Source organism: Diadema setosum, chromosome 1 (assembly GCF_964275005.1).
Source record: "Diadema setosum chromosome 1, eeDiaSeto1, whole genome shotgun sequence".
Classification (NCBI taxonomy): domain Eukaryota; kingdom Metazoa; phylum Echinodermata; class Echinoidea; order Diadematoida; family Diadematidae; genus Diadema; species Diadema setosum.
Genome location: NC_092685.1, coordinates 10,422,368 through 10,440,983, shown reverse-complemented (window position 1 = coordinate 10,440,983; position 18,616 = coordinate 10,422,368). Strand labels below are relative to the sequence as shown.

Here is an 18,616-nt window from a genome sequence, read left to right as displayed (position 1 = left end):
GATGTCACAGTATAGTGTAATGATGTAAAGAAATTACAGAGAGAATTCCACAAAATATTGCCATTTTTATGGCATAATAAATAGGCACTTGAGTTACCTCCTTTAGAAAGCATGCAGGGATGATGATATATCACCCTCACTATATATTCCCGTGATGAGTCCAGGGAATGTGAACTTTCCGGTTAAAAAAAAAGAACGGATTTTGGTGGAATTTTCTTCGTATTGTTCCACTACTGTTAATCATGAATACCTGTAGTCTTCTTTTTCACCTAATGTCAATTCATGGATTAAAGAAATCCATAACAAGGACAGCCTAATTTATCTCAAAGTTCACTCATTACGATCTTCTATTTTTTGATCCATTTACTCCACATTTTTGGTTAAGTTCCACTTTAAAGAATGCAGTATACCATAAACAAAATGATACTCTGTTTATGCGTGCAGCAAAATATGCTCTCTTTTTTTTTCAAGGACAGGGAAAGTTTCACTTTTTGTTTTCGTTGCAGTCTGTACAGTCTCAACGAGTTTGTCAAAACCAAGATATCTGCGGAAGTTTACAATCAAACTATCAGACTGGATCGGATACATAATGAAAATTGTATTGCATACAAAGTAGTAATCAGTATGTTGATCAATGACCATAATTATGATACCCATTACCCCTTTAGGATGTAAAATTGATCACAGCTCTCGAATATGCAAAGCATTTGTTTCCTTAAAATTCATTCAATAGAGAGAAATTTAGTAAAGCGCTAATATGTAAAACATAACTGAAAACTAAATCTGCGTTGAAGCTATGACATCATCACCTACATGACTCGACTAAGTTGCATACACCATGTAATTTTGACTGAATCGTCAAATAAAACATTCAGTAAGTACTTAAACATGCGAAACTTTAGCATTCAAAAACTTTTGGACCTGTTCGAGTTTAAATAAACGTTCATTCATCTGTGTGCTTAATATTCTTTATAATCATTACAGTCCTGACGATTAAGTGGCGTGTTAAGAACTCTCTTCTGTTTTCTCTGCTTGCTCTCCTTTATCATTTTCTTTGTTGTGTTGAAATGTCATTATGTTCTTTGTTCCTGGTATTATAATAATTGGGTCCTTCGTTTGCTTGTGATTTTTTTATTTTTTTTATTTTATTATTTTTTTTTTTTGCATGACCAACTGCGTGAGTGCACTTTACTGCTGTTTTTTGTCACCATGTTAGTTTCCTGGTACACACTGATCGATGAGCAGTGTCTGTGCTGTGCAGTAATATTTCACTTTCAGTATTTCCTCTGTATTTTAAAGCAAATACTGTTTACGGTGTTTTATTATCATATTTCACTTAACAAACTAGCTGTACATTTATATTATGTTATTTGCGTATTTTGTATCAAGTGATCTATGTGACGAGCCCCGCTATTCAGTAGACCACTCTCTTCATAGCTGTATTTACTTTTTGGTCATCGTTTGCAAAGTATGCATTGTTTCTCTCATTCATACCTAAATGATTTTGTTTTGTATTGATATTTATGACCCGCAGTTCTTACAAATTGTTAATTTGCCAAATATATACTATGTGTCATGTATTATACCTTTTGGTAGATGGCGTTGATTTATAATTATTGAGTTCAGATAAATTGAACTGAATTGAATTAAACATTGCATGGGGACTGCAGCTTCTCTTTAAGAGAATGATAACGTATTTCCTGTATGTGCACTTTTATGGTACATGTAGTGGTGTTACTATCAAAAGAAAAAACACTAACAATCCAAAGCTCAAATTTCAGATGGTTCCCTTTCAACAGGTTTAACCATGGGACAATCAGATGTGCATCCGGTTACATGTGATTTGTATATCAGACTGTACGAGAAAGTTATCCTTTACACTTCATAATTTCTACATTATACCTGTAAACGTTAATTGGTAATGATGCTGAAAATATCGTATTACATTATTCAAACGTTATGTTGACTTTTCTCTTGCCGTTCGTCTTATTACTTTCATTAGTCTCCCGATGTGTGTGTGTGTGTGGGGGGGGGGGGGAAGAAAAACAAAGGTTACAACACCTAAAACAATGTTTACAACCATAACAACAAATGCCGGCAAACGCTTTTACGACGTACGCTCAAAGCCCCCTTCGGTCACTGTGAGTACTCTATGCCCTGTACTTGCCCTATCGCGCCCTCTTCCTGTCATTGTCAACAATGTTGGTTTGACGAACTTCCCGTCATAATCACGGAGAGAACTAGCTGAAGAGAGAGCCAGACGGACAGAGACCAGGAAAAAAAAAAAAGATGAGAGGCGGGATCCTGTGCTAAGTTGTACAAGTACAATGAAAAACCCGGTTATTGTCAACGCAGCTTGATAAGATTTCTTCATGTAGACTTTCTTCCAGTCGGATACAATTAAATCTTTAAAAATTGATTTTTGTTTTTAGTGTTTACAACGCATGTTGACTACAAGACAATTCATGACAATGGGCAAATCTTACCCAGTTTTCTCACATCGTCGCCTTGTAGAATTTGCTTAGCAGTGCGGTAGTTTCTCTCACCATTTTTATAAACACAAATAGTGATGATGTCCTTCAAATGAAATGTAATTTTTCCACTGAAAAGAGACTAATACAGAAGAGGGTGAGAACAAGAAAAGAATGGTAAGCGCATAAAAAAAAAGTTATAAATTTTGGCGCCATCATAAAGGTCGTCTCTGAAAGCGGGTAACCGGATTTCTTTGTTTTCCTGTTGGGCGTGGGGAGGAGAGGGGGATTTATCCTGTGATATTCAAGGGTATATATAAAATACAAAAAGTTTGTAGGCCTACATGATTATGTCACTGCATGGTTGTCACTACCAAAGTGATATCATGTACAATGGGGTAAAATGCATGACTGAGGATTCGGAAATGGGGTGATGTTCGCTACTGCGAGTTGAGGTATGTTATTCCGAAAATGGAAAAATGGTGCGTTATTAAGGGTAGGGATCGTTATTCCCAAATAAGATACTACTTTACAAAGGTTCATTATTCCAAAAAAATTCAAATTCTCTACTTACGTAGATGTTCGTTTTTACTAAAATGAAATAAGGTTCGTTTTCTAATTTTCAATTCAATCAAATCGTGCTTTACTTCCATCCAACAGAAATGTTATACAAATACGAACTATACATTCCAATATATCATATTGTAAAGCATCTGTAAACAATATATACAGATCATATAGTTTGATACATCATTATGTGAACGAATGAGTACATTCCGAGGTATGAATAATCCGAAAATGAAATCAGGTTTGCAAATCCGAAAATGAAAAGAAGGAAAATCATCCTTGACAAAGAAAAATGAAAATTACAGAAACATAAGTTTGACAAAAATGTTAAGACCATCCTGTAATTTGTGCTTTGTCATGGAAAATGTGAAAATGTCGGCCACGTAGAATGTTTTATATATATATATATATATATATATATATATATATATATATATATATATATATATATTTCTATTTTGAATAAAGAAGTCTTGGGTAAACAAAGAAGTATTCTTATTTGTCGTTCAAGTGTTTGCGTAGAATATACGCTGCCAGATATAGAAGAGTTCTCTAATAGTCATTTCATCCGTGTTGATGCAGAATCAGATAAACATAATGAGATCATGTTGTATCTGTGTAAGAAATCATTCTCCTTTGAACCGGCACGTTTATCGAAATCCTGTATATTTTTATGATATCATAACTCCGAGAAAGTAACTAATAATTTGTGGTCATGCTATAGTATTTGCGATCGTGTCGAAGCACGTGGTGGTATACAATGAACACAATTAATTTTTGTGTATATCTGTAATTTATCACATTTATCAGGCGTACTTCCTATGTGTATCGAGTCTATAAGCCGCGAAAGTTCAACTACTGTCTGAGATCCCTCCGGTACAGTTTAAAATCATCGACCTGTCTTTATGCTCTTCCCTTGTGCATGCACTTATTACAAAGACGTTCATAATCTATGATACCATTATAATTTACTCAGTAATTCACTGTATGCAGGCCAGTATACGGATTAATCTCAAGTCAACTTAAGCATGCTGTATGCAAAAACACAGATGCACTTGAATGCCAAACGTCCTTCAGCTATTTAAACAATAGGTAGTTAAGTTTTCGTGGATTTAGCTTTATAGACGTTCGACACTCTTGGTTCAGACTGCTGGAGTTGGGGGCATTGCACCGCTATGGTGTAAAGATAATCTCCTCAATAGGAAGCAACCTTTACTAGGAATCCAGCGCGTCAGGATTGTTAAACTTATCGAACGTGGCGTTTCTAATGGTCGATATTCAATCGTTTGGTGACATCCCATTATTGCCTTATCTTATCTTATCTTTGCTGGTGGTGGGTATTGTATATTTCTTGCTGTAATAAAAGCGTGGGCTTCCTCAACGTTTTATGATACCAATATCTTACTTTTCTAGAAGAAAGTTATTCGAATTGTAACAATGCTGGCTTTCACAATCTGATCATACAATAGGCCTATTTTTCCCCATGTGCAAAATTAAAGATACTTGAAATATTTCATCGACTCTTTATTTCACCAAGGAAATTTTCATGATCCTAAGGCCTATATATGTGTGGGTTTTTTTTTTCTCACTATTTCAACATGATTAAGGAACTAAAATTTATATTATATTCAGATAGATTTCTCTTGCATAATCATAAAACTGCAACAGCCGTAGGAAATTATATTGGGCAAGACGCCTTGGACTAAATGCCTATTAAAACTGCAATGGAACCTTAGCTTAATCTCTCTACTCGTGCAAGGAAGGTTAAAAAACTTATCGACATATTGAGTGATAAGAAAACTGGAGGTGTGTACTCTGAAGCAGTGTCGAGCGACCCAATAGGAAAAGTCTGAGCGGAAAGTCTGGCATATTCACTTCCAGTGTGCCCACACGGATTTATTCCCAAACGGAAATCTCCTTGTCATTTGAGTTTACTGGCTTTCATTGACTGAAAATTACCACCTTTCAGTATTTCTGTTTTGCAAAACTAGAGACGCAATAAGCTCTGTGAAATCGCGAAACAGATGTTATCGATTTTCAAAAGGGATAAAGTTTGTCTCTTTTTTTTTTTGGGGGGGGGGACTTATGGGACTATTGTTATAAAAGACATATTCGTGTCGATAATTTAGTGACACGATAACTTCAATCACTGGAAAGCTAAGACTTCACCACTATTCAATTTTCATTTACTGCAGATAAATTATGATATGAGAACCTTCGTTTCGAAGATTAAACAGGAAATAATACCACTTTTTGACATTGCATTATAGTTGTGTTCTTTACTTGAAGCCATCTACATTGTTCATTATTGTTGCACGTAATCTGAAATTCGGTTTGTTATTCGGAATATTCTTTAATCCGAAAATGATAAGGTTCCTCAACATGAAAATGAACAGAAGGTGCGTAATATCGAACCTTCGGAATTACGAACCTCATTTCTTTTTCGGATAAACGAAACTTCGGAATAACGAACCTTCGGAATTACGAACCTCATTTCGTTTTCGGATAAACGAAACTTCGGAATAACGAAATGTAAAATATATATATGATATTCCATCAAGGGTCCACGTCTTACAAGCTAAGCGTTCTAGTGGATCCCTCCATTTCCATCGTAATTATCAACTTGTGCTTTATTTTACGAAACGAAATAAATTCAATTCAAATTCGAAATAATACACAATATCCGTTATGCACTGGAAAACGATATTCGTCTAAATAGATATTGTACGACATGGTGATCTTTTCTCTCTTTTACCTTTGTGGCTGGATAAGAATAGCTATTGCAGCATGTGTGAAGTAAAAGATTTACAATCTTTTTTTTTCTTCTTTTTTTTTCTTTTTTTTTTTTGCTGATTCTTTCCTATTTACCAAAATGACACTTCGAGTGGGAGATGTCCTCGGGAGATCTCGACCCTATTTGGTGGACACAAAACCTGGCAACTGCCTGGAGCAAGACACAACTTCCTGTCACATTGCCGAACATGCTTTACAAACTTTGTCGCATGACTTTCTGATCTACTCTCAACAATAAAGAATGTTTCAGTCTTTCTAAAGCATCAAAACAATCATTTTCCACGCATAGATGCGTTATAACCAATAATCACGCACTAAATAATACACACAATGATGCTAAATGAAGTCGCAACCACATGAGAACAGACAAAGGCCAAACAAATCCGTAATATTTTGTTGTTCAATGCTTTGATATATGTAATATTGTATTTTGTATCTTTATTTTTGTCATGACACCTGCCATTAACTCAATAAGCAGGAAATAATTATGTGATCTCTGCAGTAGCAATGTACCGTAAAGAATGTACATGAAAATAATGTTTGTTTTCTGTTCAACCAAATGACAGATGGAAAATGCAAATACAAGGGTGTATTATAGATTTACATGAAAAAGCACTCAGCTTTGTTTGTAGTTCATCAGAGGATGGTTTCTCTAAATAGGCAGAAAGAATGCATCCTTGCGCATTCTTATCATAGGCCTACATCTCTCTCTCTCTCTCTCTTCTTTCTGAGACTGGTCCTTTCGTAGTTTCGTTTGTGTGATTTTGGGATTTCACGTCAGTTGCCAACATTTATGACTGTGATTGAAATAAGGTTTGTGTTGATATTGCTAGTGCTGCTGTCGCGCAGACTGTTTAGTTTGTGAGCCTACATCATTTCCTTCTTCACTTTCCCACGATATTATATAGGCCTATGTCTGGCTGACAAAACCTTCTGGACCCCTTACAGGACGCATCACTGATCGACTTTTCCCGGTTATCAGGACATTCTATGAAGTCCCTGAATCAGCATGAGTTAGCGCGGACTCGGTTACGACGCAATGCCTAATATAGGGTCTAATTTCCAGCTTGATGTAATACATGAGATAGTGTACTGACAGGTTACGAGTTACATAATTTCAAGCTCCTTATAGATCATTACATTGTCCATTCAGGTGATAATAGAAAGTGCGATGTAAATCAATTTTCCATAGACGGGCACTTGCATAAGGCCTTGACGCTGAAATAATGTATTAATGCGTCTGAACAGCAGGAGAAATAAGGCGATACTGATACTTTGTTTCTTGTTGAGCTATGATAATGAAAATTGGAAAGGAGAGGAATAAGCGTTGGTTTCAGCAAGAGTTTTAACGGCCAAGCTTTCAGTCCGTTTAGTAGACCTTCATTAGGGCTGCTAAATGCCTTTAACACACAAAAGGAAATGCCTCTATCATCACTCTGCTTAAAACAATCCTTACAGGTAGGAGGATTTTATGTGTGGTACATTATTTCAAGGTTTTGCGCGTGATGTAATAACTTACAGAGAGAAACACGTTACTTGGGTATTGTACCCAAAGATTGTGTTTCTCTCTAAAATAAACTCGAGCGCAACGTTTTTAGAGAGAATCATGACATTCGGGTATAGCACCAAAATATCGTGCTTCTCTGTAAAATCAACTCAGGCACCCCGAGTTTTGAATGTGCCAAACATAATCAGTGTAATCATTCAACCAGTAAGCATTGTTTTAAACAGGGTGATACTTTAAAGAGACATTTCCTTTTAGATATTAAAACAGCCCTGATGAAGGTCCACCACAGGTATGTATGGAAAGCTCGGCCAATAGGACGCCTGCCGAAACTTGGCTATGCATATACCGTCCCTTCCTAATCGTTAAAGGGGATGGCTAGTAACTGATCAGTGGGAATCAGTAGGAATGCTGGGGGATGATTGTTCCAATTCTTGCGGGATTCATTTAAGAGTACATTATGTATCTATTGTTGTGTGAAAATTGTTTGCTTCAGAAGGGTCTCATAATTATTCAAGTAACAGTGGCGGATTCAGATGGCGCACGCCCCCCCCCCCCTTTATTTTTCGTTAAAAACAAAAGAAATAAAAAGAAAAAAAAGAAATAATGAAACCCGGAAGTGGCACCAGAAATATTAGTCACCCCCCCCCCCCCTTTACAGAATTCCTGGATCCGCCCCTGAGTAATGTGCAGTTTAATGCCCCGTCACTGTACAGGCATGCTAACCTGGAAACATTAAACTGCACATTACTTGAATATGAGACAATTCTGAAGCAAATAATTTTCACACAACAATAGATATATGTACTCTCAAATGAATCCCACAAGGATTGGAACAATCATCCCCCAGCATTCCCACTGATTCCCACTGATCAGTTACTAGCCATCCCTTTTGAAGAAATAACAGTGCGTCTGTGGACGGCACATACCCTTCCTCGCACTATAAAATGATATCATGATCTTTGTCACTGCAGTTTTTCGTTTGTTTGTTTGTTTGTTTGTTTGTTTGTTGCTGTTTTTGTTTTTGTTTTTTTTTTTTTGTTTTTTTTTTTTGCCGATGTATTTTGAAGAACCCGACAATGATTGTCGACTGGACAGCTGCAGCTAGCATTCTGTAGTACGCCCCCTTGTGGTTTCATCCGAGGAAGCGGACATGCTTGGTACTATTGTTGCCTTTTGTTTGAGACTTGAGCAACATCTTTAGACTTCCTCAGTCAAGAGGGGCGTTAATCTAACGTTCTCTCGTTGTGTTGGAAAAATGGTGACTCTGTTACAATTCTTGGAGTAAGGAAAAATATTCAGTTATACTTATGCGATCCCCGTTGAATATGTCATCTGAGCTGATTGACAGAAAAGAGCAGAAAGGAGGGGAAATGGTAAGCGATTCTCAGCACGCTGAGCTGAGTTCATTAAAGTTAGATGGGCAATATCATTGCACTTGCATCCTAAATCTTAAAGAGCCACACAATATATCAGAATGTTTGCACATATTCAAAGATCGAATCAGAGCCTCGCGTTGTTTTTTTCCATTTGCCAACATATCCTAGCGGTATAATAGATTATGGTGGTAACATATTTCTTTTTGAAATCGACAATGAGACTAGACAAATCTAATGTCGAAGTCCTTGCGAATGGTGTTCCTATCGCCTTTCAACATTACTGATAGCTCTCCTTACTGTTCTGAAAACCTGCCGTCAACGTTGTTGATGGAAATATTGATGATAAATCACTTTTGATAGGCTATCTTTGTGTGTGTCAAATTTCACCCTCTCCCCCCCCCCCCTTTATTTCCTCAGATTATCGCATCCAGCAACTTTGTGGTCAGGAAATACATGAAGTATAAGAAGGTCGATGTGAAAAAAAAAATAGTGGGTCGTCCGCTCGTTCTGACTCGACAAACCTAGAGTGCAACGTAAAAAAGAAAGAAAGAAAGAAAAAAGAAGCCGCTCGTAAAAAGACAAAATGTTACGCACAATCGTTTTAATGTTTGCCAAGATAAAGTTTTCATCTTTTTGTTGAAAGTGATGACCGCTGGCCCTAAATGTTTTGCTTATCATGACAGCATCAAGACATGACACCAGCAAGATACGCGATTAGTGTTACCTGGGGTATTCTTTTCGGTAAAAGTAAACACCCATGGCAGGAATTGGGAATTGGTGAAAGCCAAAAAGATACTGTATCTTGATAAAATGCTGTGAAAAGTGAAAGACCCTTAAACTCACTAAAGTCTACAACTGTGGTTATGTATAAGCAAAAAAAAAAAAATAAAAAAAATAAAAAATGAATAAATAAATAAATAAAATAAAATGAAAAGATTAAAAAAAATAAATGTCGGATTACGTGGTATATAAAAATTGATTACGTTTGAAGCTATATTAGTATAAAAAAAAAATCATTAGTAATATGGAATTGACAACAGTGAATTGGGTCTCCTTCTCTTAGGGTTTATTCTATGCTGTATGCCACAGAACAGCAACGAAGATTATCTATATCATGATTGTCGTAAAAGGTACAATCAAACCTGTCTATAGCGGCCACCCAATGAAGACGACAAAAGTGACTGTTATAGACGGTGGCCGCTAGAGACAGGTCCTTTAACATGCTTTTTCTCGGGGGAGGGGGCTGGGGTAGGATTGTTTTTAGTGGTCGTATACGGTAGGTGGTCGTATAGACAGATGGTCGCTAAGACAGGTTTGACTGTATTTGATCTATGACGATAACGGATTAAGGATTCTGATCCATTCTATATGCAACTACTATCGACGCACTCGAACGGGCAAGCTACAACAGGGTCGAAGGCTTTAACCCTCGAAGGACCAGACAAGAATAAAGAACTCTACCTTGTCCAAGGGACTTGAACCAGAGACCTGATGGCTGAGAAAATTATTTCAAATCTACGCTATGCTGCCGTCGATGGGACCAGGAGCCGCCAGAGCAAAGCCTTCAAAGTCCGTTTCCGAAAGTCACTGCAAGGTCTGCGTCTGTCTATGCGGAAAATCCGTTGATTGAAGTGTTCGGAAAACACAAACAAATCCTGGCACGAAGATTGTATCAAAGAAAATAATATCTATATGAAGAGTTTGTTTGCAAAAACCGATAAGTCCATTTTTGAATATTTTGAAATAGGGTCTCTGTCATAAAGTACAAAATAATACCTTTTAAATGATATATTGATCACAACATATAAAGGTATATTTTTGAAGTTATGGTAAAAAAAAGCAAAAATTTTCTTATTATTCTCTTTGTTTTTCTTGACCTTTAATCGCAAATATCTCCATTTGACAATTTTATATACTGTATATATATATAACTCTACTTTTGACAAACAAACAAACTGTGTTCTAAAGAGTGATTCCATAATGACACTTAAAGTTGTGCTGCGTGGGATATTTCAATATACAGTATGTACCAGTAACAGACTACAAAATAATTGTAAAAGGAAACGATGAACAGTAAAATGCAGGGGCACGGATCTCGGAATCCCCCCCCCCCCCCCCCCTCCAAACACACACACGCACACTTTTGGCTCTTAAAAAAAAAAAAAAAAACACACACACAAAAAAAAAAACCACAAAAAAACAGGAAAAACTGAAAATGAAAGTTATATCGAAAAAGAAACAAATAACAATACAAAAAATACCCCCACTACAAAAATGTTCTGTGACCCCTAGTGTATTGATATAAAAGGTACACTAACCCCAATTCTAACAAAGAAGTCGACACAGATTGATGTTCCTTGGTAGATAGTACTTGTATTAAACCATCAAAATCACTAGTGTAAGCATAAATCCCAGAGTGCCAGGTTTCATCATGGAGCTACATGCAATTAGTTCATTTTGTACTTTACATCATACGCTGTTGCTTAATTAATATGTATGTGTGTGTGTGAGTCTGTGTTTGTATGTATTATGTGGAATTTATGTTGTCATAATGAAACTTGTATTATTTAATAATAAACTTATTTGTATATTGTTTTATATGAAAAAGAAAGAAAAATAAAAGATTGACAAAAAGTATATCTGTTCCTTTCATACAGAGGACTGTAATTGCTGTATGTCATTAATATTGGATCAATATTGTATTTTTAATTGATATATGTTGTATTCTTTATTTGGTATATATTTGCTTTTGTTTACCATTTTCTTCTTTGTTGAAATGTTTGAATATGTATATGCATGTAAATATATGATATTTTTTCATTTTTGAAGCGCCATGAGCACTGAAAAGTGGACCTGTGCGCTATACAAGTAGCCACTATTATTATTATATATATATATATATATATATATATATATATATATATATATATATATATATATATATATATATATATAATATATATACATATATATACATATATATATATTATATATTTACATTTTTCATAATCATGAACCCTCCATTCTGAGTGGTCAAAAATGTAGTCACTAGTTTTCACTATACTGCCTGGTACTCGCCCTTTTTCTTTCTTTCTTTCTTTCTCTCTCTCTCTCTCTCTCTCTCTCTCTCGCTTTTCAAGATGCATGTGAGTATATCTTGGGCATGCATACATAGTCCATTGTGAAATAGTACTGTATGCAATTTTTTTTTGATCGGTAGAATGACAATTTCCAATCAATGTCTTAATTCTTCAAATATGAATTAAATGGGATGCGGTACATAAACCACATATCAACTGCTTCTTTTCGTGTCACAGTTGGAACAATTTATTATAATCTTGGAGCATAACACTGTTGAGGAATCACTTCTGGGTAAACAGTTTTAAAGTGCCCTCGACAAAGTCGATCTGAGGGTATTATGTAAATGTATATGTTTATATATGTATGGTATGTATGTATGTATATATATATATATATATATATATATATATATATATATATATATATATATAATCATATATAGCATGCAATATACCCACATATGAATGATTCATTATCAATTTTTATCCTTTCTACTACAAATTTTTAATGTTCTCATTAGACATTCAATGCAGAAGTTAACGCTAGAAGCAGCCTTTTTCTTTCTTTTGTGTGTGTGTGTGTGTGTAGCAAGAGTTTCTACATTAACAACTGACCTTTGACCAAGAGGAACTTGCACTTGCACAACTAGGTGAGAATGGGTCCAGTACAACTGTATGCATAAATCATTTCCTTCAAATCTAAACAAGAGATGGCGTTACAAGCTATATACCATTGAAATATATCCAGCAATCCCTGCATGGGAAATTTGACCATGCCTGAACATCCTATGAAAAAAGGTCGGGTGAAAAAAAAAAATGCCTTTTCACCTCTCTGAGAAAAATGTTATAATATTCAATATTCCTTTATTTCATCAAAACCATTCATCTCATGGATAGGTGTGTGGTTGAAAGAAGTGATGACTTTTCAGTTTACTTACATTCTGCTACCTACAGAAAGTCTGATATATTATACATGCCATAAGGTTTTTGTGCAGACATCAATCCATCAGGCATATTCAGCTGTTAAAAACTACTCTTCAATCGATCAAATCAGCGACTTGCATGTGAGCACTTTTAGCTATGTGAAAAAAAGACTGTTCTGTTGCATAATTTACCCATGTACTGCTGTTCTATACCTAATTAATTTATGGTAATTTTAGTTGTAGCCTACAATCCCTACATGCAGTAGTACCAATAACAGTTCTCTCAAATGTAGGAGGAATATGAGTACACTGTACTTGCAAATGGATTGGCAGTAAGGGAGCAGATGTTTTCGTATATACACTTGTATAACATAGTACAAAATAATGCAATGAAGGAGTCATTTGTTTCTGTTAACGAAGAATGAACTTGTATATTTTCAAAAATCAAATACAATTGTCATTTCATTTGCTGACAATTAATTACAATGTTCATACACATTACACATGTAAATGTACATCTTCAATTCAAAATCAAGTCATCCTATCATATATGTTTACATTTCAGCATGATTATTTACATCTTTCAATCAAATATTACTTGGCCTGCATGTTATCAAGAAAAAACAAAAAACAAACATCTCCCCTCTTGCTCTAGAAGAGCACCTTTCCAATAAATCATTTAAGTCTATATTGCAACAGAGCACTTACCCCATTCATGACCTGAATGTTTTATCTGAAAATACAAATGAAGTTTCTGAAACAAAATGAGAGAGGTTTACACTAATGAAAAGACAGACAGACAGACAGAGAGAAAGAAAAATCATTGTTCTTTGGATGTGGAACGAAAGCGGAGTATTTGGCAGCGGACAGAATGAAGTGATAAATAAAAGATATACACTATGCGGTAATACGGTAGAACGAGTGTGCTCACACATAGATGTAGACAAACCCTTAAATATGAATATGATATAGATGTGTACATACATATGCGGTTTGCCATGAATTGTATGGTAAAGCACTGTGCTCTGTTAACATGTCAAATGCTTTGCTGCAATTTTCTATTTCCCTTGGGGAAAAAAAAAAAAGGATTTTCCAGCCTTTATCATGCCGATGAGGACGCTCACAAACTTATTAACCAAGTAATTCGAAAAAGACACAATTTCCTAGTTGTCTATTTTGATTTTAAGTTTCATGAGTATAGACTTTGTTGATCAAATATCTATAAAAAAAAAAAAAAACCTTCAACGAAAAGGGATAGCCACAGTAACACAAAATACAAAGAGAATCAATAAATTGTACAAAGTGTACATAGTGTACATAGAATACATTAGAACGTAATACAAATAATACCTATCACGTATCATGTGTTACAGATGCTTCTATCTCTCAGAAGTGACCCTACGGGCTGTGCTGATAAGCTGGAGACATGCATCAACATAACATGGTTATGAACAAGCACATACATACACTTGTAGTTATGTTCTGTGTCCATTACACAAACATTAGCATTCGAAATGCCACCTCAGTAATGATATACTTTATTTTCAAAATATTGTCAATATGTCTAACTAAAGCACACTTTATTTTAGATGTACTAATATGAAGATTTCTATGTCAAACTTGTGATGAGGAAATAATATTCATTACTGATAACAAGCGATAATATATTTGTTATGCACAAAGAATAGAATGGCTTCAGTTTGAATATGACATACCCACATACATGGAATGATGATATATCACAGAGGAATATATATAAATTGATATACAATTAGGACAAATGGTATTAAGTAGATATCATGCAATTAATCATTAGTATTGATACTGACAGTTCTTTTATATACAAATTTTATAGCATTTTTTTTTTCATTGCCATCATTTGTGATCAATAACTTGGATACTTGTTTTGAATGGCGGTTATGAAGCAATCTACATCATGGCAGGATATATAAGATCTCTATTTACACGACTTATGTGAAAACAGCAATGCAATCAGAACATAATACAAGTGGCTTGCTATCATGTCAGTTTCACTCTCGGGTCTCATGTTGGCCAGGAGCCAAGACAATAAAGATCAAAAAGATGGACTTGTGATTGGAACACATCCTTGAACCACAAAACAGACTTCTTTGTTGTTTTTGGTTATACTTTTCGGAAAACGGGGTAAAACAATTCAAGGTGGTTGAACAGGAAGTGCAAAGAATGTCTTTTTACCCCTTCTATTTTAATACTACCAAGTCTTCTCTACTAGGTCACAGTAGTAACATTACTAATTGACAAGTTGAGCTACAGGTACTTGGTGTAATATGCAATCTTAATTGTCTATAATTCTTAGGGATAGCACAACTATTTCAATTTTACACATAAACTATAAATGGTTCTATACAAGCTAGTTACAGATCATCAAGGATTTCAATTTATAGATGTGCATATCCACATGCATTACCACAAGTCACCATTCAATTCTTTTTTCTTTCTTTTTTTATATTACAAGCATCAAATATGACAAAGCTATGCAAGGTTGACAGAAAAAAAATCTCCTTTTTGTTAACAATGTAATCATCAAAAAATAAACCACCTTATACCTTAGAGTTACTACTACACCAACACTTTTGTATCTTCTTGAAGTCAAAATGATGTACATGGCAATGTAAATAGATATCTTGATATACCAAGTTAGATTTATATATGTCAGTTTACACACTGGAGATGCAATGTTTCTCAAGTCAGTATACATTCATCAATTCCTGCATACAGAAAAGTCAAGTGTTTGGAGCAGTAGAATGCTTTATTTCATAGATCTGATTCCTAGGTCATAAAGAAGTAGCCTCTTGGTAACCTTTGCCCACCAAACTGGTGATTTGAATCATGTTTATATTGATTTGTTGTATCAATCCAGCAACACTGAGTTCTACATACTGCCTTTAATATTTGGTATTCAACAGTTTTAATGATGAATTACATATTCAGCAGTCTCAAAATGAATGATGCTATGTACATTCAAAAACAATCAAAAGGTTCTCCATAAATCAGTCAGAATGACCACCAATTCTTCACAAATCTGTTGACGCTATAAGATGGAAATTGGCAAGAGTGCGGAAACTCTAACACTATCACTATATCCAGTCAACGTGCGAGAAGTCAAAATCTGCACTCTTATCCATCAATATACCTCACAATCTACTCTTGAAATGAGTAGTAACAACTTTGGCTAAGCAGAGATAAATGAATGCAACCAGTGCATATAAAGTATGCACTGGTTCTGACTTGTATAGAGCAGTTATTATACCCATTGACATGCTGCTGTTTCATTTGCTACTGAAAACATACTTATTTTTTTTTTTTTTAAATTTGGTAGTATATTTGCATTTGTATCAACGCAGACAGCCATGTAATCAAAGTGTATGTGACAGTGCTGTACGCACTGCACAGGCATCATAAGAGATGAATGGAATACATAGAGATCCTTTCTTGTCACATATCAGTGTAAACAAGACCAGAGAGGGAGCCCTTTCTGATGAATAGACCCTGACACCTTGCAAGTCACAGTAGACTAAACTGTTGAATCTATGGTCAAGTTTTGGCTGTAATTATCCCACAGACAGGCCAAAGATAAAATGATTACAAAGATGCAAAACATAGTGGACTGGTAACATTTCTATTTCCATACTGTTCCTCAGAGGAATGATGTATTACTTTGTCATTAATGTGAGCACTGCAGATGCATAGGAGCATCAGGAAAGGTGGATGTACGGAAAACACTTCAAAATAGTAATGGTATTGAAGCAAGAATGAGAAATATGTCATAAATTTTGCTTTTTTGTTGTTTGTGTTTTGATAATAGCAAACAAAATAGCATTTGATGAATAATACTGCCCTGCAGTAACATAGTAACTTGTAAAAGATGTGAAGTTCTATGAGAAAATCACACCAGTTTCATGCAGGCAAGGTGGAACTATCTGTGAGTGAGCGAGTGCCTGGGAGGTGTAGGCACTGGTGTATATCAATCTTTATATACATCTTTAGATGTAAAATATGTATCCATGGACTGTTATACTCGATTATTACTCTATCCAGCAAAACGTTTATCTGACAATGTGAAGTTGTATTTGACAAGTACCAGGGATAAATGTGGATGGATGTGAATAGAGTCCATTGCATTCTATATTAAATTCTGGGGTTAAAGGGCGTGGTATCATGAGAAAGAAAAATCTACCATCCAGTTGATGCTTGAGGATACAAAAACATTTACGCAAAGTATGTGCATATGTGCATGTGTACTCACATTTGTATGAAAGTGCTTTATGTACCTGTGTTAAATCCAATTAAACATTGCTCCTATGTGCCTGTCACAGGAAATATAACAATATATGACTTTGTCTTTATTGGTGAGACAAAGTGACCGCTGTCCCTGATTGCAGATCACCACCTTCTTCTGCCGGCATGACCGACCACACTTGACGAGAGTGACCGTCCTTACTGCTTTCGTAGGATGTTCTTTGCCCTCTTGTCAGCATTTGTTATTCTGACTTCATTGGATTCGGCCTGGATGGACATGACAAGAATAAAGAACAAGAACGAATAGCGTCAGTAACTCTGAACATATCAGTCTGGATTTAAATCCATGATAATCTTTCTAACACGATCCTTGACAGAATTAGAAAATGATGAATTCGGTGACAGCATTAAAAGTGGAACATAAGGGGAAAAAATGACAGTGAAAGTGGAAAACATAGTTTTGTGCCATCAGCACACATCATTGCACAGTGCACTCCCATAATAACGAACATGGTTATAACGAAATTCCTGTTACAACAAAGTAAAAATTCGAGCTGCAACATTATCCGCTCTATGTATTCTTATTGTTTATTTGTTCGGTTATTGCGAAATTTCAATATATCAACAAAAGTAAACTGCCAGTCTCAAGGACTTCATTATAATGGGAGTCCACTGTACATGGAGGGAGGTTTGTAGAGTCTTGATAACACATAAATGTCACTCATACAGAGGAAAGACAACATAACATGGCTACCTTTGTTCAGTGTTAAAAAAAGGAACATGTCAAGAATGTTGAGAGTTGCGCTGCCCTGGACAAATCTAACAAGGACCACGTCTGATCTTACTACATGTAGTAACAAAAACATTTCTCCTTTACTGAACAAACTAAAGCTGGCCACTTATAGCTCATTCATTGGAAAGAAAAAGAACAAAAAATAAATGAGAATTGTCAATATGCAAATCTTCAGATACAACTTATCATACATGATACCTACTAATGGGAAAGAGGGCAAAACTGAGTATTCAACAAAGGAAACCAAAAAGGAAGCAACAACATAATAAAAAATCAACATTTTGCCATTTCTGATCTTTCTTTACAAAGGAAAAGATAAGATATTATACATATATGTCAAACTGGCATCAAGTACACAATAACAGCACATGAAACATACATTTGCAGAGCAAGACATCCATGCAGTAGACAAACAACACATACAGCACTTACGAAATGGAACAACAGCTTTCATTGCAACATGATTTTCCAATTCACTGATAAACCACAAATTTTTGCCGCTTGGTGATTTCTTCCTTCATTTCAAAAATACCTTTAAATCCCAAACTTGACATCAAATTTAGAAGGAGTAACGGACCAATCACTTTGGCTTTACACAAGGAATTCATCTGTTTAAATCGGCTGTTTTGAACAAAATGATTTCAAAACAACCTTATCAGAAAAAAAGAAGAAATTGGCAAATGGTATGAATGTCAATAAGGCATTAAACATGTATCCCATGCCATCTCAACGCGGCAGTTTTGTTCATAGTAACACAAGTTGCTTGCGTATACTGATATAACTTCTAATTCAACTACCACTGGAATAAAAAATACTTTGCTAAAATTA

At 35.2% G+C, this 18,616-nt stretch overlaps 1 protein-coding gene across 3 annotated transcripts in view; it reads right to left on the bottom strand.

Annotated features, from left to right (window-relative positions):
• Positions 1-13,124: 13,124 nt before the first annotated feature.
• Positions 13,125-18,616, bottom strand: part of LOC140234035 (synaptosomal-associated protein 25-like) — a 91,482-nt gene continuing 85,990 nt past the window's right edge. For all 3 annotated transcript variants that reach the window (XM_072314119.1, XM_072314126.1, XM_072314131.1), the window contains one exon: positions 13,125-17,262. In XM_072314119.1, the coding sequence (XP_072170220.1) occupies positions 17,194-17,262 (69 nt within the window). In that variant the 3' untranslated portion in view covers positions 13,125-17,193. The remainder of the gene's footprint in view (positions 17,263-18,616) is intronic.